At 42.7% G+C, this 22,041-nt stretch overlaps 1 protein-coding gene and 1 non-coding gene across 2 annotated transcripts in view; one reads left to right on the top strand and one right to left on the bottom strand.

The window, feature by feature from the left end:
* Window positions 1-3,797: 3,797 nt before the first annotated feature.
* TBC1D2B (TBC1 domain family member 2B) overlaps window positions 3,798-22,041 on the bottom strand; it is a 45,398-nt gene continuing 27,154 nt past the window's right edge. The window contains exons 9-13 of the mRNA XM_035130903.3: window positions 19,908-20,402; window positions 17,154-17,271; window positions 15,841-16,026; window positions 14,415-14,536; window positions 3,798-8,064 (exon numbers count right to left, since the gene is read on the bottom strand). Of these exons, the coding sequence (XP_034986794.1) occupies window positions 7,869-8,064; window positions 14,415-14,536; window positions 15,841-16,026; window positions 17,154-17,271; window positions 19,908-20,402 (1,117 nt within the window). The 3' untranslated portion in view covers window positions 3,798-7,868. The remainder of the gene's footprint in view (window positions 8,065-14,414; window positions 14,537-15,840; window positions 16,027-17,153; window positions 17,272-19,907; window positions 20,403-22,041) is intronic.
* On the top strand, window positions 8,875-9,008 carry LOC118093335 (small nucleolar RNA SNORA72). Its single transcript, XR_004693626.1, has one exon. It is a non-coding gene; the product is annotated as a small nucleolar RNA SNORA72 (small nucleolar RNA).

The raw sequence follows: 22,041 nt of genomic DNA on the forward strand, positions 1-22,041 counted from the left end.
CCTGGAGGGGCAGCTGCCCCCCCAAAACCATAGCTAACTGAGATCCCCCCCAACAACAAAAATCCTGGCTATGCCCTTGGTTGGCTGGCTGATTAACATTAACTTGCATATAAAAGTCAAGAACAATGTATAGGATGGCAATTCATCAGACATATGTAAAATAATACATTTTTACCTAAGTTTTTTATATAATAGGAACATCAGAGGCTGCCTTATACTGAATCAAACATTAGTTCATCTAGCTCTGTATTGTCTACACTGACTGGCAGCAGCTCTTCAGGATTTCAGGCAGAAGTCTCTCCCTACCCTACCTAGAGATGCCACAGATTGAACCTGGGACCTTCTGCTGGCGAGGCTGGCACTCTACAACTGGCCCTTCCCATAATCACTTCTTTCTTTCTTTCTTTTTATTTCTTTTGTTATAAATTGCTTTCAAAGTGTTCTACAGTAAGATAAAATAAAAAAGATTACCAACTCAATAAACTGAAAGCACTAAAATCATTTCTACAACTGCCCAATTAATATTCCATAAACTAACTGGGTCACATTCTAGGGTGAACCTTCTTAAAGAAAAATGTATTTAATAGCTACCTACAAGACTTACACAATTACAGTATATTCTTATTATAAGGCAAGGGAGTAAAGGTCTAATCACGAAAGTACACAATGAACAGCAGTAAGGGTGTCTTCTTCTGTGGCTAATGAGTAGCTATGTACGTATTTCATATTAATGTTCCTATCCTGAAATATATTTTCTCCCAAGAAAGTATTGTCGCTTTGATGTGGTTAACTTTTAAATAAGCTTGATTAGGATCACATCCTTATATAAACCTTCAGACACCCAACCAACCAACCAACCAACCACAGAGAGAGAATGAATTAGTTATAGTTTATATGTGAAAATTGCCTCTTTTAAGCAAATCACACAGGGCAAGCAACAAAGAAGGTGGGGAGGACAGAGAGAAGCTGCTTGTTTGGGAGGCCCTTAACCCTTCCTGTCACCAATTGGGTGAGATTAAGAGATAAAACAATATATCCTGATGGCATACTTACTTACAAAAATCAAGTGCTTTATTTATTTTTGGATCTTGCTTTGCAAAACAGCTTCTCAATCTGTGTAAATCTTTGTGTAGGAAGCATGTTTAGCATGGGAAACTGTTGGATAGTGTCACACCCAGTCTTTAAAATGCCAGAGGATTTTTTAAATAGTTACTCCCCCACCTTTCTTTCTTTCTTTCTTTCTTTCTTTCCTTACTTACTTACTTACTTACTTACTTACTTATTACTGGTTGAAGAGGAATGTTTCACCTGGCACCTAAAATATATAATGAAGGTGCCAGGTGAACTTCTCTGGGGAATGCCTTACATGGTTTCCAGTTATTTTCTCCTCTCCACAGAAAGGGCATCACACAGCTCAGTGATAAAACATCTGCTCTGCCTGCAGAAGGCCCCACATTCAATCACCAGCATCTCCAGGTAGGGCAGGAAAAAGGCTCCCATCCGAGACCCAATGCCAAACAGTGAAGACAATTCTGATCCACCATTGATGGGCTCAGGATAATTAAGCTGCTTCTGTCCATATGTTTCCCATAGGTGGTCCATCCCTGTTTTAAATTCACTCAGCTTTGTCCCAGTGGTGTTGTTTTGTATTTGTTGCCAAGAAACTAGTCTTCTGGAACAAGCTAGCTTAAAATAAAAATATCCAGCCAGCTTTATTCAAGTATATTATGTTATATATGGTATTGTGCTCTTCTAAAAATTCTCATGAGGCCGCTCACAACATATAAAAATTACAACCAGAGATAGTAATGATAGTGAATGTCTAAAGGTAAAGGTACTCCTGACCATTAGGCCCAGTCGCGGACGACTCCGGGGTTGCGCGCTCATCTCACTTTATAGGCCGAGGGAGCCAGTGTTTGTCCACAGACAACTTCCGGGTCATGTGGCCAGCATGACTAAGCCACTTCTGGTGAATCAGAGCAGCGCATGGAAACACCGTTTACCTTCCCGCTGTAGCGGTATCTATCTAATTGCACTTGATGTGTTTTTGAACTGCTAGGTGGGCAGGAGCTGGGACCAAACAACGGGAGCTCACCCCATCGTGGGGATTCAAACCACCAACCTTCTGATCAGGAAGCCCAAGGCTCAGTGGTTTAGACCACCGTGCCACCCGCTGTGCTGCTAATTGTTGACAGGAAACTTAAGTCCCTTTCTGCTCTTCCTTTTTTATATTTGTACATAATTTTTTTCTTACAAAATATGTCCACCCTAAGGCACAAAAACTTGAATACAGCCAGTTACAGCTACAAAGACATGAGGCATAAAAGGCCAGATTCTTGCATTTCATAATCATGGTTTGGGTGGCAAAGGTAGGGCTTGAATATCAAAGTTTGTGAGAGTGCCTTAAAAACAAAACCACATTTTTTTCATTAGAAGACTATGTGTGCAGCTTGCATGTTTCAGCTTGACAGGAGGTGATGGCAATTATTGCATATCTTGTGATGGGAAGTCTGTCTCCCTCCCCTCTCCAAATTTACCTCCGTCTCTAGAGCTCAGTGGTGAGAGGGACTGCAGAGGAAGAATCACCAGGGACCACCTCTTGGGATGCTCCTGACCTGGCAACCCTAGTGCAGGAAGAAGCCCTGTTGCTAAGCCACGAAGTGCTTCCTTGTGCTAATGGAAGTACTTTGTTGGCGATCATTTCTTAAACCAGAGAGGGCTGTTCTCTGTAAAGTCGGGAACAACAGACACCCTATTGCTTTGTATCATGGACAAAGCAATAATCCTGGATAAAGCTCTCACTTCAGAGCCTTTTCTGTGGTGGGATGAAAACTTAGCAAAACTTCCTTCAGAAGGAGTCTTGCCAGCCTTGTTCTACTAAAATTTTAAAGAAAATTTAGGCCTGGGAAAAAGGTCTCAGCCTGAAATTCCAAAGTCACCAGAAGGCTGGAACCAAAATCCCAGTGCCTTAGCATCAAGAAACTGCCGGGCTGCAGGCCCCACTTGGCATATCTTTTTAAATGTCCACCAGCCCCACAAATTAACTGGTGCTACTGAAAAGCAAGGCATGTCAAGCATGATGGGAAGTAAAATGGCAATGTTACTGCCATCGCTGAGATGAACATGCTCTGATCTGCTCTAGGGTTACCTGGGCACCCTGACCATCACCAACATTTAGATTGGATCACTCCTTCCCAAGTCTCTCAATGGCAGCAGGTAACATTCTGGTACTGGCCAGAGAAGTTTAATGTCAAGGACTGGCTGGACAAGGAAGACTGGTGGCAGCCAGTAGTCCAGGAGGCACCTGACGGGGAATGGGATTCTGAACCAGGTTCAGACTGGTGGGAAAGGGAGGAATCTTCAGCAGAGAGTGAGAGTGAAGGGGAGAAGCTTGAGGTAGCCACAGACGCTGATAAGAGAAGGAGCAGGGGGTGCATCTCCTGCTCTGCAACAGATTAATCCTGATTCCGCTCCTTCCCCTCCCCCACTCTCAGCACAGGAAAGAAGGGTTGAGAAAACGCTAGAACATGGCTGTGTGAAGAATCTCAGGCTTCCTCCAAAAGGATGCATATGCTGGTCTTCCGCCCACTGTCATCTCCACCAGCCACATCAACTGCTGCTTCCCAGACCAAGCTCTTCCCAGGCAGAGTAATATTTTGCTCCTATTGGTACTGAATGAGGCTTAAGTATCCCCCAGAACCTTCCAGCCTGAAGGCCCTGGAAAGAGTCCCAGAACACCCACGCCGGATATAAAATCGCTATCAGTCTCAATTTAGCAACAAAGTCAAACTAAAGCATTACAAAATTACTGATTTTTATTATTTTTGGCAAAGATTTCCAGTACAGAACCAGGTTACAGTTCAAGGATGCAACCATTGTGCCAACATCCCTGGTTGTTTCTAATACATAATACTTCCCAAGGGATGATTTAAGAGCTGTACAAAAGTTTAACAACACCAAAAGAGAAACAAGTTTTTAAATTTCTTCATGAGGGACCAAAGCAAAGCATGATTATGAATGTGTTTGTCAAATTGACTAAGTAGTGGTTTGTAATGGCTTGGACAAACGACAAGCCTAATTCCTCATGCTAATGCAGAAGACAACTACAGCTGTAGGAAGAGGAAAGAGTTGTTCAAGTTCAATGTTTAACAAGGGACTTTCCAGTAGGAACATATTCCATGTAAGCCCCACTCAAAAGAGGAAGGCTCATCCACACTTCCTATTCATTTTAGCCAGGCTTGCACAAAAGATGCTCCAGCTCAGCCCTGGCCAACTCAGCGCCCTCCAGATGTTTTGGAGTACAACTCTCATGAGACCCAGCATTGTAGGGTGTGCTGGCTGGGGCTAATTTGAGTTGTAGTCCAACACACATGAAAGGCTCCAGGTTGGCAAATACTGTTCTAGATTAAGGGGACTGGGCATGATCAGTTTCTGCCTACTGAGTAGCACTTGACAACTATAGAGAAAATCTGCCTACTGTGCAGTAAAGGGCTAGACATGTACTGCTTGATCCCCATTCTCTCTGCCTCTAGTGTAATAAAAAATTGGTCTGTGATTTGGAAACTTGCACAAACTGCTTCAGTGGTGTGGATTATACAATACTTAAAAGAGAAATCATGCATAAGATACTTTGCATATATAATATGTAACACATTTTGAAATTCTTTACAAAAAAAGAAAGAGTAACCAGAAAAACCTCATTGCAGTAAATGAGACCTGAAAAAGATGGCACATATTGAGTGGCGGGGGGCAGGGGGCGGTTGTTCAAACTTTCTTTTTCTTTTTCTTTTTTGAAAAACTTTATTGAGAAAAAAAAATCAGATACATCTAATTTTCAGAACCAAAAAGAAAGATTATATGTATCTATATAAAGTGTAGAATTTAAAATATAAGTTGTTCAAACTTTCTTTGTTGATCTCTGCTCTTAGGTTTTCAAATATTCTTGCCTTGTTCGATCCTAAAGTTTGAGGCTTGGAATCATCTCACAGAACTGTGGTCTGTCTCATGGGTTTGATTTCTAGGCCAGCATACAAATGTCAGGCAGCAGGAGCTTGTCATCCAATTTCCAAAGTGGGTCCAACCCCCCCCCCGGGGGGGGGGGATAACTCTTTCACATGTGAGTTCAGGTGCACTGAACATAACCGTCTTTGCAGTGGCAATAACAGCATTTGCAATAATCGATTTTTTTCTGTTTAACTAGTCGAACATCCTTAACAATCTAGTAGATTCAAGGTAAGTAATAACAAAGATGCTACAAAACTGAGGAGGATTTGCAGCAGCCTACAAAATAACATTGGCACAATGGGTGTTGTCTTCACTCTCCACCATCACCTATGTTTAGTTGTTTGTGGGAATTCTTCAAGCATATAAAAGTCAGGTGTTTCAACTACTATTCACTATCCAAATATTGGAGTTTCAAAGAACACAGATGGATCCCCTTTAACAAGCAAGTGCTAAGAAAACAAAAATATTCTACCCCACATTTGGTTTGAGACTCTTTCAGCCCTATCAGAAGACAGTTAAGAAAATCTGACAGCCTGGCATAAATCCAAGTGGTTCCATCTGTGGTTTTCAACACTTCTTACAACAGGAATTGAAGATATAGTACATGTAATACTACACGGAGGAATCTTAGTATTATTCAGGTACAATGTATTTAAAAATGGTAAGTGGCACTAATGTATTCCGAGGCCCATCTGTTCAGCTTGCACTGTATCTATCTCCTGTGTCCTCCCTTGCTTGCCCCACGGATGGTTCCGATCCTGCCGTCAAAGGACTGAGTGCTGCCAGATAGTACCAAGCTGACATGCCACATGAAATAAAGAGTGAAATAAAATGGTACACTCTTGCACTGCTATGAGCACAGGTGAAAATTTCATGGCCAAAATATTCCCTAGCTCCAAAAACCCCACAACAAAATTGTCAATTGATGATACGTTTTAGAAACCATCAGAAAGAGAATGGCCACAGTCTGGAAAAAGAGGCTTTATAACATGCTCACAGATTCTTGCGCATAGGTAGAGAGGTGCTCTTTCTCTCCGCATTCCCTGCACGCCACTCCTGCAAACAATCTCTAAGCCTTTGCTGTCAAGAGCAGCTTACAAGGTGGCAGAGGAGGAAACTGTTCTTCAGAGAAAGGAATCTTGACTGCAGGCCACTTGTCGGATGAAGGTAAACATCCCCAGGGCTGAAAAGGCCATGGCGACTTTTGGAAGGAGAGCATGTAAGGAAGGAATTCTTTTTTACATAAATAATAAAATTATTATTATTGCATTCATATCCGTATCTTCTTCTAATAAGGCAAGTTGGGGTATTACTTTTCCCTTCTCCACACTGTAGTCTACCTTTTTTTCTTGAGAATTATACTGCCTAATAAAAAGGCACATCAAGTGTGGGAAAGATGAAGGGGAGAGTCTCAGAACAGTCATCTTTAATAATGAAAAAGAACACCCATCCCTCAAAAAAATGAACCACCTGAACCACCTGCCTTCATTTTCTCCAGGTTCATCAACTGTATCTAAGATAACACATATTTCTGCAAAGATCAGAATAATACAATAGAAGGAATCCACCTGTAATTTCACTGGCGTTAAGTTTCAGCAAAATGACAGGAGCCAAGCACCTAAAAATGTGCAACAGAAAGAAGTACAGAGGTGCAGAAAGAAAAAGAAAAAACAAGTTTAAATATTATCAGAAATTAAACCTTTCATAAGAGATAGGAAATACACAATTCACATTGTTTGATTCTTTTAGGGTTAATCTTAGCCAAACCTCTCTGTGGCAGAAAAATCAGGTGAATTTATAGCACTTTCACAGGTCATTAAGTCAAGCCAATATGATTGCTTAGTTGAGCAATCTGCCACTCATAAAAAAAATGCATCTCAATATAAATCTCCAAGGATCAAGTGCTCATTGGGATTACATGGAGGGGGAAGCCCATCAGGCAAGAGCACCCTCACCTGGCCAGAACAGGTAGGTGCTGGCAAAACACAACATATCCTTCTGCCATCCTGGAGAGGACTCCTATGCCTTTAAGAGTATCATGTAAGGGAGAAAGCACAATTTATTTCATTCCCATAGTACCCAGAGAAAACTCTTCCAGCAGAACTACTTCTTGCCTTCCACAGTTCTTAAAGTGAGATAGACCAATGGTGTCCAAGGCAGCCTTATTAATAGTCCTCAAGGTGCTCATTTAGCACTATGTGAAAACAGACGTCAGCAATTCTTCTTGCTAAAAACAGAGCCACTAGGACCAATGGAATGATGTCTTCAGAGGACTTTGCTCCCTGGCAAAAGCACTGAAAGGCTTTTGACTGGCTCCATGCAGCCTCTTCACATTTTCATGGTTTTTAAGTACGTGCACAGATATGCTGAAGAACTGTCAATATTTGGGCTGGTTTTAAACAAACATAGGTGGACTGCCAATGAAAAATGCCAGCTTAGTTCAATATTCTCAAGGCTAATGAGGAGCGATTCTCCCAAATGGATTTTGGGGCAGGGGAAAGATTGGGGAAAGCAACCGGGAAATAAGTGTAAGATGGTGGATATTAAAAAGATTAAGGACTTTGCGCTACTGCTTCCTATGTGTAGGCACTTCAAAAATGAGTCCTTCAGAGAAGGGGGAAAGCGGCAGCTCAGATGCAAGGTGCAAGAAAAAGTGCTCTTTAACACTCTGGCAAAAAAAGAGAAATGGAAAGAGAAATTTTAGCAGGGGGTGGAGATTTCTGCAACGGCATGCTAAAGACTTGGAAATCTGTCCTGCAAATTTCCAGCTGATGTTGCTTAGTTTTGCTGGATCCTTACGGAAGAGGCCACTTCACAAAACTTTGGTCAAGCTTCCAGAAAGAGTCTTGTCCCCTGGGGCTTCCTCAACCATCTTCTTCATCATCACTAATGAGGTCCCTTTTATCTGGGTTAGTTTCTCGCTCACGCAAGAAGTCTTCCCGAATGGCTTCAAGTTCCATGAGCTCCAGGCGGACTTTCTCCAGGTGGTAGGCCCTCCGATTTCTTATCTGGCGCAATGGAAAGGGATTCAGATCCCCAAAAGCAATACTGATAAGTTTCCTGGGATAAAAGAAAAAAGAAAATACAGATGACCAACCACATTCCTTTAAAAAGGGTTTGTTGTGTAATCCACCAAAGTTCAGTCCCAAACAGATTTCTGCTGTTGCAACACACTCCCAAAACTCATGAACAAATGATAACCAGCACAAAACTCATGAACAAATGATAACCAGGGATGGGGGAGCCTGGCACAGGGACTCCTTGCTCATTTTTGTTTGTAAGTGGGCTAGACCAGTGTTTCCCAACCAGTGGCCATATGGCCCTCTGTGGGGGCAGGATATTCCAAGGGGGCACGTGAAAATCACGCAAATGGGGGGCACAGAGGGAAGTGAGAGGTGATGGGAATAAAAAAAGGTCCTGATTAATTGGCTATCCGCTTGGCCAATCACAAGTGGGTAAGGGGGCAGCCCACCAGGGTCCAATGCTCCTTTTCACCACATGCTTTTTCTTGGAGCAGCCCTGGTTTATTTCCATAGTGAGATAGGGATAGCTGAGTGTCCCATTTTGACCAGTAGAGCCTGCGATCCAAAACCCCAGGTCACATTAGTGCGGTAGCAATGGGCAGGGCTGGGCGAGCTGGAGCTGCTTGTTGCTGCTGCCAGTGCTGGGCCCAACTCTGCAGAGTGCAGGGCCCTAGCAGATCAGGGCCTTCGGATGTTGCCGAGGGACAGAGGGCCTGTTGGCAGCGTTGGCCCAGCTCTGCAAGGTGCAGGGTAAAATCCACCCCAGCACCTAGCTGAGTGGGGTCATCTGGTGCTGCTGACTTGCATCTAGTAAATAACTATATGTCTACTCAGATGAAAGCCACACTTGCCATTATTCTCGTTGTCCTGATATTTCAGTGATCAGGACAGGCTAGACATTCACTATATTAAAACTATGTGGTGTGTCCCCAGAGCTAGTTTTGCCTCCTTAGTTCTGGTTTTTAACTGCAAGAGTGTACTTCCCCATATAATTAAAAGTTTTGAATTTATGCTAGAAAAGTGTTCATATGAATGGACGTCTAAAAGGAAGAATGGGTTTCTGGCATCTTGATATGAAGAATTGTGCAGTGCCATTTGCTATGAAGTGTTTGTTAAAAATATGTCTTTTCCCCCTCTTCCCCCAAAAGAAGAAGAAAGCCACACTGAGTTCAGTGGGCCTTACTCCCAGGTAAGGGCATGTGGGGCTATAGTGTTTTATCTAGGCAGCCAGGGCTCCTCTGGATGATAGTATATTTTTGCACCATGTCAGTGAGGGCCACTTGCTTTTTAAAATTCTCATATATTCAGAACTCCCTGTGCACCTTTTGGACTAAATCTGTAGGTTTCCTCTGTGTCAAATAACTGGGGTCAAATAAGTGTTGTTTACTTCTGGAGGTTCTGGACTCTCATTCCTTGAGGTTTCTAAGCAGAGGTAGGATGGCCACCTGGCATGGATGCTTTAGCGGAGTTTCCTACATTGCAGGGGGTTTACAAACAAAACATTTAAATAGCTACCTTTCTAGGACGGGAGGGGACATGAGCATAGATTTGGGGAGGGGCTTTTGTATTGATTTTTACTTACTGGGGGCAGCTGCCCCCCTGCACGCCTTGGCTACGCCCATGGGGGGGCACAGAAAGGAAACAAGGTTGGAATGTGGCCATGGTTGGAAAAATGTTGAGAATATGGAATAGATGAGGTCTTAACGTTTCTGCTTTTCATGGAGCTGAAATCTAAAGGGCAACGAAGTGTAAATGTAAACCCACTAAAGATGTGGAAGGAGTGTGCAAAAGAGATTACCCCCCGCCACTGCCTAAATTTGCCTCGTTAAATAATAGGTGGCATAAAGTAGATTGGGAGTGATCTGCAGTAGATTAGCAAGGATTTCTGACTCCCACAAAGCAGATTCTGCAAGTTAGAAGTCTGTTGACCCCAAATATGTATCATTCAGTGCAAGTCTGCTAACCTACTTGGGTAACTTTGCTAAAAAAAAAACCCCACCAAAGCCTCTCTCACGTTCCTAAATTTAACTGGACACACAATTTGCAAAATTAAAATTGCTCAAATGCTCCCAGCTTGTAGAAATTAGCTGCAGATCCAAGTCTAGATCCGGTTTACAAAGAGAGGAAGTCTCATGTTCCTGAGAAGTATGAAGCCATGCTTGGTCTACTCAAGCAGTGCTGCAGGTTCCAGCTGTTTCTCATCATTCTGTCTCCTTTGTTTATGATGAAACATTTCATCTGTCGTGGCAAAGAGGAACTGGATGCTGTTTGCTTATTTCCCTCTCAAAATCTGCCTAGAAGTATACATCATTTTCAAAGGTAAAAAACAAACAAAGAACTACAACTTGAAAAAAGAAACAAGGCATGCACTTTTGTAAACAAAGAAAAAAGTACATCTATCTATCTCTGCCTAGAAAAAACTTCTTGCTGTTTCAGTGTAACTTCACTGTACTCAATGAACCTAAATGCACATTTATCAGGAAGATGAGCTCCTGCAGCATTTCCCCATAATTCTCCCCATTACTTATGCATCACAAAAATCTTAAAGAACTTATACTACTTTGTGTGTAAAATGGGCACAGCTAGTGTCTGTATTATAGAAAAAGTTTTGTATTTGCGTTAGTACTGTAATGTATGATTGGGGTCCATGTAGTGGAGGCAGGAACAGCATAAACAATGACATCAAGTCTATGAAGAGTTCAGAAGTCTGACTGTAGCTAGTTGAATTTAATCGGCCAGGGGGTGCTATATTCCAGCACCATAGATAGTGCTTGAAAAGGACTGACTGCTCTAGTTGGGAATGGGAGGTTTCCAACTTTGCTAGGTCAACAATGCAGAAAGTCAGGTCAGGTTTCTAAACCTTGGCCTTCAGGAACAAACTAACACATTTATTGAGCTTGACACCTACAACTTAGGAACACGGCTATCACTGGAGTTTTTGAGATCTTGTTGGACTGCTTAGTGGTCAACAACCTCAAGTACCTGGGCCTGTACATTTCAAAACAAGAAAGAACATGATGCAATGTAAGTTGGCTAAAAGTCTCCTGAGAAGAGAAGGCAATTCATCTGTTTCTGAATGAAAACCTCAGGTGTCACTCCTGAGGGAAAAATCTGGGACCAAGCTATTCCTGTGTTGAGTTGCCTTTTAAACATTCACCACCCCACTTGCCAGAATGATCAGGACATAACCAGACATGTACCTTCAATAAGTGACTAGGAATGTATCCCTTTTCACTGGAGTCACAATGCACTATCTACTCCCAACATCAACTTGCCTAATGTTCAAGTGATTTTCTGAAGTCCTTCTCCAAGTGCCCCCACAGGGGTTGAAGATCAGAGGCAGAGCCTGTTTGGTTGTGGCACCGTCTGTGGAATGTTCTCACCACTGCCAAATCTTATGTCTTCCCAGCCCCAGGGGAGTGGAACACTTATTACCTACATAGGCATTTAATAATGTTGGATATATCTATTTAATGCTGCTTTGAAGGTTTTAATTGTATTTATAAGCTGTCCTGTCAGCTGTAGAATACAGTCGTACCTTGGAAGTGAAACGGAATCCGTTCTGTAATTCCGTTCACCTTCAAAACATTTGAAAACCAAATTGCAGTTTCTGATTGGCTGCAGAAAGCTCCTGCAGCCATTCAGAAGCCGCGGAAGCCCTGTCAACACATTCAGCTTCCAAAAACAGTTCGCAAACTGGAACAGTCACTTCCGGGTTTGCGATGTTCGGGAGCCAAAATGTCTGAGCTCCAGGGCGTTCGACAACCAAGGTACAACTGTAGAAGGATGGAGAAGATTAAAAATCAATACTGTTTACATTTCCTTTTGCCTGCTTATAGTTTAATATAAATGCTAATTTAGAGCTTTTTAAAGCCCAAGTTGTTCAACTCAGACCTAAAACGTCCCCTTTTTTTCCTATTGTGGCACCCATCTGTGGAAAAGCAAGGCATGTCAGGCCCCATCATTGTACTGCTTTAGGTAGTTGTAAGAATCTGGGGTTTTTGGGTAGCCAGCCAGATACTCGTTTAATTGCTAGCTTTGGGGTTCCTTTTGGGTTAATATTGTTTTATAGATTGTAAATGCTGTATATAATGTGTTAATATGGCATCTGCTGTAATTGTGATGTTTGGCTTATGTCAAGGTTGGAACTGGGAGCAGGGAGCCAGTCAGCAATAACTCTCCAGGTGTCAGTAAAGTTAACTCTGTATTCAAAGAAGAAGCAAAACAGCTCAGGCCTAGCGAGACCAGCAATTCTTCCTGTATTTCCGAAACAATGCCCGTAAGTGGTGTCTCCTGATATCAAGGTAATTGCAGCAGTAACTCTTTATATATCTATCTGTAGTGGCAGTGGCAGAAAGCAATTGCTAGGTGGTGTGCTTGCTTCCAATGCAGCTTTGCTATATCAATCTATATAATGAGGGCTTCTGATATACCATTTATAATGAGCACTTAGCGCTAGATGCCACTATAAATCTATCAGTATAATGAAGAAGACTATAAATCTACTTGCATAATTAGAAGTTGGCATCAACCAGAGGCTAGCCAGCTGGCCTGATAAGGAAAGGAGTCAACTGTGTGACAGGCCTACCTCAACCCAGCCATGGAGCTGGCGCCCAGACATGAACTTAGCTCACCCCAAAAAATATGAAGGCAGGAAAGTATACATCGTTAAGAGCACCTGCACAACCTGGCGTGGAGCCTGTCCAATGTCTATAAATGCTACCCGTCTCAGCAAAGGAGGGAGTTCCAGAAGAAGCACTGAAGAACCAAGGAACCAGAGGGAGAAGAACTGAAGGTGAACTGACGAGGGACTGAAGAATCAGCGGTGCAGGGACCAGCTCACTTACCACCTGCCCACCAGCCTGAAGGGTCAGGAGCAGTCTTAGCAGTTGGCAGGACGTGCAGTTGAGCTTATATGATTATTTATCTTTATCTGTCTCTGTATCTGTTTGTATTTGTGCTTAGAGTCTAGCTTATAGTGTCATATTATTAATATTTATCCATTAATAAACTGCCCTCTTCTTTACCTGGTGGCCTATTGGTTCTCCATCTGCTGTGATTCAGAAGAACCTATTGCCTGCACCTTGCTCTAAAAACTAGGCTAGGCAGCTGGTAATACACTTCCCAGTAGGTCTTGCCCCCATGAGGCAGTTGCAAGGATTGAAGGTCCTTGCCTTCCCATTGCTCTCTAAGTCTCCTCCTCCCACAGGTTCTTCTGAAGCAACCCGAGACTTCTTCTCCTTGTCTGTCTTTGCTCTGCCCTCTTCATACCTCTTCAGATTCTGGGAGATATGGGGGGAGGGGAGCAGGTCTAAGCAGGAAGGGGAGACCCCCTGGCTTCTTCAGCAGCTTGCCTGATCTCTGCCTCTTGCCCCACACCTTCCAGCCTCCACTTCTGCCTCTGATTCTGGACTGCCCTATGCCACTGCCTCTTCCTGCTCACTAAACCCTGTTGCCTCTTCAGCTTCCAACACCTCCTCCCCCCAGTCTTCTCCCTCTGACCACTCCTGGTCGCCCACCACCACTCCCCTGGCTCCGGGTCTTTTTCCCTCCCACCACTCCTCTGCATCCAGCCGGTCAATGACAGCTTATTTTTTAGTTGCTGCTTTGCTAATAGTATTTTATAGGTTAAAATAGTTTTATTGGTGATTTGTTAATTGTTATGTATTATTTTTATGCTGTATTTGAATAAAAAGCAGCATTGTTGTTGTTTAGTCGTTAAGTCGTGTCTGACTCTTTGTGACCCCATGGACCAGAGCACACCAGGCACTCCTGTCTTCCACTGCCTCTCACAGTTTGGTCAGACTCATGTTGGTGGCTTCAAGAACACTGACCCCAAAGAAATACAATAAATCATATCAAACCAATCAATTTTGATGGCTGTTCTGGAACTGTTGTTTGTTTTCAGTTTGTTAATGTTCAGTTGAATTATAGGGCTTTAAGTGACTATTATTGTTTGTTTTATACTACAGTGGTGCCTCGGTTTATTAACTTAATCCGTTCCGGAAGTCTGTTCTTAAACTGAAACTGTTCTGAAACCGAGGCGCGCTTTCCCTAATGAGGCCTCCTGCCACCCTTCCACCGTTCGGATTCCATTCTTAGACTGAGGCAAAGTTTGCAAACCGGGACACTACTTCTGGCTTTGCGGAGTTTGTAAACCAAATCTTTCATAAACAGGACAGTTCTTAAACTGAGGTAGCACTGTATTTTGTTACCAATTTGTTAGTTGCCTTGAGTTTCTTTGGAAAGTTAGGCAGCACAGAAAACTTTACACTAATTTGTTTTAATTTGAGCTCATGGAATGAAGGTCAAGTCAGAGACTTAAATAAAAACAAAACAGAACATAGATATTCTTTCTAAGCAAGCAGCTTCCCAAAAGGCCCTTACCTAGCATCAAGGACTGTGCGAGTGAAGTATCTGAGGTACTTGAATATGGACATTGAGTCTTGCAGTTTTAAGATCTCCTCCTCTTTGTATTTAAAGAGCGCCAAAGCAAACCGGAACATTACCTAAATGTTTGACAAACATCAGGTTACAAAAGAGAATGAGCAGTATTTAAAATTCCTTGCCACTTCAGTTAACTGCATGGAAGAGATCACTAACTATTTAGGCCACAAAAGCCTCATCCCCTCAACTACTAGAAAATTATGGTTAGTCTTGCTTCCCACTCTGTTGGCTTCAGAAACTCCATGAGGCACTGCCCACATGCATTCAAGGCACAAGGACTAGAACCCTAGTTTTCACAAAGAAAGCAGAGATTGGTGAGATATTTAATTATAGCGCAACAGCAGAGTCTCATGTAATTCACACAGAACTATTTGTTAATATCCTTCCAGAGGTAAATTTAGTTCATCCTATCAAATTCTCTAAGCAGTATGAAATATAGTCTTCAGAAAACATTAACACTTAATGGCCTGGTTTGGACATAAAAGGTAAAGGGACCCCTGACCATTAGGTCCAGTCGTGACCGACTCTGGGGTTGCTGCGCTCATCTCGCATTATTGGCCGAGGGAGCCGGCGTACAGCTTCCAGGTCATGTGGCCAGCATGACAAAGCCGCTTCTGGTGAACCAGAGCAGCACACGGAAACATCGTTTACCTTCCCTATTTATCTACTTGCACTTTGACGTGCTTTCGAACTGCTAGGTTGGTAGGAGCTCGGACCAAGCAACGGGAGCTCACCCCGTCGCGGGGATTCGAACCGCTGACATTCTGATCGGCAAGCCCTAGACATAACACTCAACTATTGTGAACAAGATTCAGGCTGTTCATTCATTCCCCTTCCTCTCCTCCCCGTCCCCTGGCTTGGCTGCAGTTTAGCATTATGTCTGAACCCTAAACAGTGATTAATCTGAACTACATTATATTGAAACAAGTCAACTTCATAAACCAAGGTCCAGTCATAGTTGACTGGACACAGCTGGCCAGGGTGCAGCCATAACATTAAACTGCAGTAAGTTAAAACAGAAACCAAAACTTCCTATCTCCTCATGGCTGTACTGGAGGGAGGGAACAGACAAGTCTAAGGCTCATTCACATTATGCTAAATCATAGCTTAGTCTGAACACTGCCAGCAATTCAATTTCTTTCCTCAAGCAATTGTTTCATCGCCAGTCATGAGAGATACAGGGCACAACCTAGCAGAAAATTCTCCTGCCCAAGGCACATGGAAATGAGTGAGACAACTGATCAATTGCACAGCTCCTATTCATTTCACTGTTTGGCAAGAGAACATCCCACTGGGTGGCATCTCAGCTCAGCTTTACCCACAATTTCTACAAACATCAAGAAACATTCAGGGTTATGCCATGTACCTTTGGCCCCTCGTACAAAAAAGAGTCCCATATCTTGAAGAGTATGTCGCTGACCACACTGTCCACAAACACAACAAGGAACCAGTTGAAGGTGATGAGCGAGTAATCCACTCTGTATTGCTCAAAGTGGGCATGCAGCCGAGGGAGTTTCTCACTCATCAAGTCCTTGAAGACTCTCTGGTCAACCTAAAGGAGTGCAAGACAAAGGAAAACTCTCATTCAGGAAAAAATGGAACACACAGTACTACAGTGGTGCCTCGACTTACGAATTTAATCCGTTCCGAAGGCACCTTCATAAGTCGAAAAATTCGTGAGTCGAAAAACGCCATTAGAAATGCGATTTCCCATAGGAATGCATTGGAAACAAAAAAATTCGTAAGTAAAAGCAACCCTATCTAAAAATTTATAAGTCGAAAAATCCCTATCTAAAACCGCCGCGGGTTTTTTTCTGGATGTAGACACATTCGTAAGGGTGCGGCCATTACCCCCATTCGCAAGTCAAAAAATTCGGTTGTCAAGTCGTTCGTAAGTCAAGGTACCACTGTACCTTTTAAAAAAACAAACAAACATGGCAGCCTCACAAGGCCTTAAAGGAAGGTGAATGAACCTCTAATGCCAAAGCAAATTGGTATGTGATTAAAAAGGTGGCACTTAAAAGTAGGGATAATTTCTATAGACCATACAGCCCCATATGCAGAAATTTAATATACATTGGCAGAAGGGACATTTATCAGTGTGAAAGAGCAAAAATCTAAATACATACAAGTCGACTAGTAAAGGGTAAAGGAACCCCTGTCCATTAGGTCCAGTCCTGGATGACTCTGGGGTTGCGGCGCTCATCTCACTTTACTGGCCGAGGGAGGTGGCGTACAGCTTCTGGGTCATGTGGCCAGCATGACTAAGCCGCTTCCAGCGAACCAGAGCAGGGCATGGAAACACCGTTTACCTTCCCGCCGGAGCGGTACCTATTTATCTACTTGCACTGTGTGCTTTCAACTAGTGTGTCTAATTCTCAAAAAAAGCATGAGGCTCGTAACCAAGAGCCAGATTGCAGCTGAAGATTCACATGACTGGATGCTTTTACATGCAAAACAAAAGGAAAGACCCCTGTGTGTAATAATCTACCAAGTCAGGGCAACAGGTTCTAGCCTAACTTCCATTTCAGTATGTGAGTTTTCTATATGCAGGGATGTATATTTGTTGCATGTATGGAGAAAGAGCTTATTGCTTAAGCCCCTACCAAGATTCCTCTTCTGGTGTTTGAGAGAACTAGGCCTTTAGAGGCTGAATTTGCATGCTGGCACACTCCATACCTGGGAGCCTAGAAGGGTTTTAGTATAATAGTCCCGGGGCATGAAGACCTCCACTATTGTGACTAGGCACCAAAAGGCATCTTCCTGTTCCAAGTAGAGAAGCGCAATTGCCACCAGTCTGAAAGACAGAAGATAAAACAGAACCATCTTATATTACAAAACTGCAAAAGACTGGGTGCCATTAAAATTGATGCTGGTAAGTGATTGGCACTAATATATGCATTGACCACAGAGAAGGGCTAAAACGAGCGCTGCTTGGCTTGTTTAAACATATATGCATACGTATTTCACCAGCTTCATCTGGATCCTGGACAGGGATAATCCATCCATTGGGAACCTCAAGGCTAGTTTACTGCAATGTGTTCTATGTGGGGCTGCCCTCGGGCCTGGTTTAAAACCTCCAGCTGGTGCAGAATGTGGCAGCCAGACCACTGATAGGGGCACATAGCCAATGACCTATGACCCAATTGTTAAAACATCTGGACTGGCTGCCCATCTACTACTGAGCCAGGCTCAAGATTTCTGCATTAATTTACATATCACTGAACAACTTAGGTCCAGGGTGAACCTCAGGGACCATCTCAACCCTTATGTCCCAGCTCTTTCACCAGTAGAAGCATTGCTGTTTGTCCCGAGTCGCTGGGGGTCATTTGACATAAACGGTGAAGGACATCATCTCCCAGCATGTCCTCTCCATAGAATGCAGCCTAATGATCCAGTGTGCACTTACAGACAGCATGGAGCCATAAAGGGAGATGTCTGACCAGCTGAAGAGGCAAAAGCACCAGCTGTCCGTCACCATGTTCCTCTGCAAAATACCACCACCAGCAGCAGCAAGTGCATCCGAATTGCAGCCAAGCACTTCAGGATACCGGTCTATTCCTTTGTCTGTTTCCACATCATCCTTCAACGATGAGGAAGACTGAGAGCCACCACTGCCACAATTCCTGCCCATCTAGTAAGTACTGCTGGTTTTTTAAAGGGTTTTTCTAGGGGTTTCAGAGGTTTAGAGGGTATGTGTATTTCAATTACAGTGGTACCTCGACATTCGAACGATTCAACTTCCGAAGGTTTCAACTTCCGAAGTCAACAACTTCGGAAGTCTTTTTGCTGCATGTGCGTTCTGCGCCTGCGCAAAGCGGCGCACGCAGTCGGCGCATGCGCAGAAGCGGCGCTTCGACAACTGAAGACTTCGACTTACCTAGACGCCTGCGGAACGGATCGTCTTTGTAAGTCGAGGTACCACTGTATACACAATTCAGTGTATGTGTGCAGTGCCTTGGAACACAACCACTGTGTAAATTGGGAGTTGCCTGTAGCTCTAGACCAATCTGGTTTATTGCTCAAAGGAATATTGCTGATGCTATTAGAAGGGTTCTGATTATTATTATTATTGAATTTATATACTGCCCTATACCCGGGGGTCTCAGGGTGGTTCACAGAATAAAATAAAGATATAAAACCAAGATATAATTCACCATGCACGTAATTGTAATTCTTCTGTAACTTTAATTTCACTAGACACCTTCAAGACCTATGATTGTATTGAATGGAGTTATTTCAGGAGACTCTTATCAAAGAGTTGTTTGGGAACAGATTTTTACATTTACCGGTAACTGAGCATATTTATTCGGAATTCTAAGTTAACTCCACAAATTTCACAATCAAACAAGGGACCAAACAAGGCTATCCACTATTGCCACTCCAATTTGCAGCGGCAATAGAGGCTTTAGCTACAAATCTAAGAGATATCCAAATTCAGGGAACTGAACATAAACATTTGCACACGATCTGCTAATAATGTTCTATGATCCTAAAAGAGCTCTCTTGCCTCTACAAGACTCTTAGTATGTCTGCTAAGGTTTCTGGGTGTGTGTGAACATGGGTGTGAACTAGATGACCTTCTACAATTCTATGAAAAATCAATTAAAAGAAATCAGTGATGTTTCCTATTTCCATGATTTCAGAACACACCTGGTTACACTCTAATTCTGATTTTAAATTGCTATGTGGTGTATTCAGATATCTCAGAGTAGTTATAACCATGGAGTTATGTCAACTTTGCTGAAGGAATTTTGGGAATATCGACATGAGGCTACAGAAGCATTTAAATTTAAGTTGGTTAGGCCAAATTGGAGCTGTGAAGATGTGCATTCTTCATAAATCTCTATTTTTCTTTCACGCCCTGCCCATAACTATCCCTCTTTCTCAATTGGCTCAAATGGCAACACTTGATTGATAATTTTATTTCAGGAGGTAAAGAAAGCAGGGTGTGCTGTCTAACCCTGTATTGACCAAGAACGAAGGGAGGTCTTGGTACCCCAAATCTTAAGTTGTATTACGAGGCTTTCCAATTGAAACAGTTGACACATATGATTAATAACTCAGCTTCAATTCTATGGGCCAAAATGGAACTGGAACCCTTGCAACTCTCTCTTAACATCTTACCTATTCTGAAAACTTCATGGGCTCACATTAGCAAAATAAGTAACCCGTTTCTACAGCTGACTCTTTGAATATGGCATAAATGACAATCACATTTAGCTCATTTGCCGTCGCCTTTAACTCCTATTTTAGCTCACCCAGCCTTTTGCTTTAACAATAAGTATCACCAGTTCCTATTGTGGAGATAAAGGGGAATCTCTATGTAATTTGTTTCTCCTAACAAAATGACAATAAATATTTCTTTTTTAAAAATTAAATAAAAGTGAGACATGCCAAATGACTACAGAAAATGAAGAAAACAGATTCTACCTGTTGAGACCCTGACAATATCCTATGTCTGGGTTCCGCCAAGAAAATGCAAGCAAGACATTCCGCAGCTTCTGCACTCCTTCAGATGTCAGAGAAGAGTAATGCTTGTTGTTGGGCAAAGTCCGCAGAAGATCTAGCTCTATCTGCTTTGAAGCCGGGTTCTGCTTCTTCAGGGCATTCTGAAGCAGTGCTTGGAAGTAGCCTGGGTCCATGTGTTCTCTGAACTTCTTTACATGCAAGCCAATGCACCATTTCCACATCTGGGAGCGGTGGGCATGCGGAATCCCACACCGAATGAGGTTCTTGAGTTCCACAGAGCGTACCATCTCCCTGTTCATGGTGCTAGCCAGATAGTTTTCCCACTTCACCCCTGTGGACATCTCCTGGTTTTCAGTAAGGGAGAGGGATTTCAGATCCAAGGCCCGAACCTTCGCTACCAGCTTCTCTTCCTCATCATCCTCTGGGACGGTCTGAAACCCATAAATATCATATTCACTGTAAAGGAGAGAGAAAACTGATTAACTGGGAATTTTTGGAATGAAAAAAATTCAAGCAAGAGATAGATTATATTCTGGAAGTCTGCTATAGCTTTTGTGAGCTCAGATAAATGCACTAAGTCCCCCCTCCCCCATTCTGTTAACTCATTCATTTTAGTAAGGGAGCAGATGGTGTTGTGGTCTAAAACACTGAGCCTCTTGGGCTTGCTGATTGGAAGGCCAGTAGTTTGAGTCCGTGTGATGGGATGAGCTCTCATTGCTCTGTCACAGCTCCTGCTAACCTAGCAGTTTGAAAGCATATCAGTGCGAGTAGATAAATAGGTACCGCTGAGGCAGGAAGGTAAATAGCGTTTCCGTGTGCTCTGGCACTCGTCACAGTGCCCTGTTGCACTGTTTAGTCATGCTGGCCTCATGACCCAGAAATCTATCTGTAGACAAATGCCAGCTCCTTTGGCCTGAAGTGAGGTGAGTACTGCACCCCATAGTCAAGTTTGACTGGACTTAACTGTCCAGGAGTCCTTAAACCTTTAGGTATGTGTTGTTGTTGTTGTTGTTGTTTGTTTGTTTGTTTGTTGTCAATTTATTAATAATCTTTTAAGACACTGTCTCAAAGCAATTTGCATATAAGGTAATTATGAACAATGAAAAATACAAAGCCTACGAATACATTTAAAACAAGACAAAAACCCTAGCAAATGGAAAGACCTGGGAAAGCCTGTCAGAACACAAATATCTTCAATTGCTTCTGGAAAGTGCAAATAGTGGGAGTCTGTCATATCTCAACAAGAATACTATTCCATAGAACAGGGGTGGCCACCCTGAAAGTCTTGCTCTAAGATCTTCTACAGACTACAACAATTTACTGGTGGTCTCTTACACTGATTTAACACTTCAAAGCATATGTGACAGATTTAATAGCAAAATAATTGCCAATGGCAATACCAAGGATTTAATTACACCTGTGCTCACCAAAATTATTGAATGCCTCACCAGAATGGTAATGCCATCACACTGTGAAATTAAAAGTTTCTAGTCTCACACATTTTAGCCATTATTTTCCGATGGCAAGGGATAGGACTTAGACTTAGAGCTTCTCCATCCTCCCCCTTCCCAACAGCACTCAGTGATCTTCCTTCACCTCCAGTTTCCAGTCTCCTGTTTTAGAGAATATTTCCAAATATCTTGTGAACCATCCTGAAATATTTTGGTGAAGGACGGATTATTATTATTATTATTATTATTATTATTATTATTAAGTTAAATACTTCTTATAAGTGTTCAGACAACTGAAAAAAATTCTCAAGCTCTCATGCTGATTATACTTGAGTTAATTAAGTTAATCCAGGTTTTTCAACTAATTATTTAAGGGATGGTACACCCCTCTCTCTCTCTCTCTCTCTCTCTCTCTCTCTCACACACACACACACACACAGAACCCACAAAGCGTTTAAAAATATTTAAGGGGTCATCTTGCCAGGGAGGTTGCAGAAGTTCTACCCCAGAGCAGTTCCCCCTAGAAAGGTGTTAAATTCAGTCCCACCGTTCCCCAAAGAAAATACAATGCTACTGGCACCCATGCCAAATGCAAAACTGCAATTAATCCAGAATGCGGCAGCTAGACTGGTGACTGGGAGTGG

The sequence above is a fragment of the Zootoca vivipara genome, chromosome 13 (assembly GCF_965207765.1).
Source record: "Zootoca vivipara chromosome 13, rZooViv2.hap1.1, whole genome shotgun sequence".
Taxonomy (NCBI): Eukaryota; Metazoa; Chordata; class Lepidosauria; order Squamata; family Lacertidae; genus Zootoca; species Zootoca vivipara.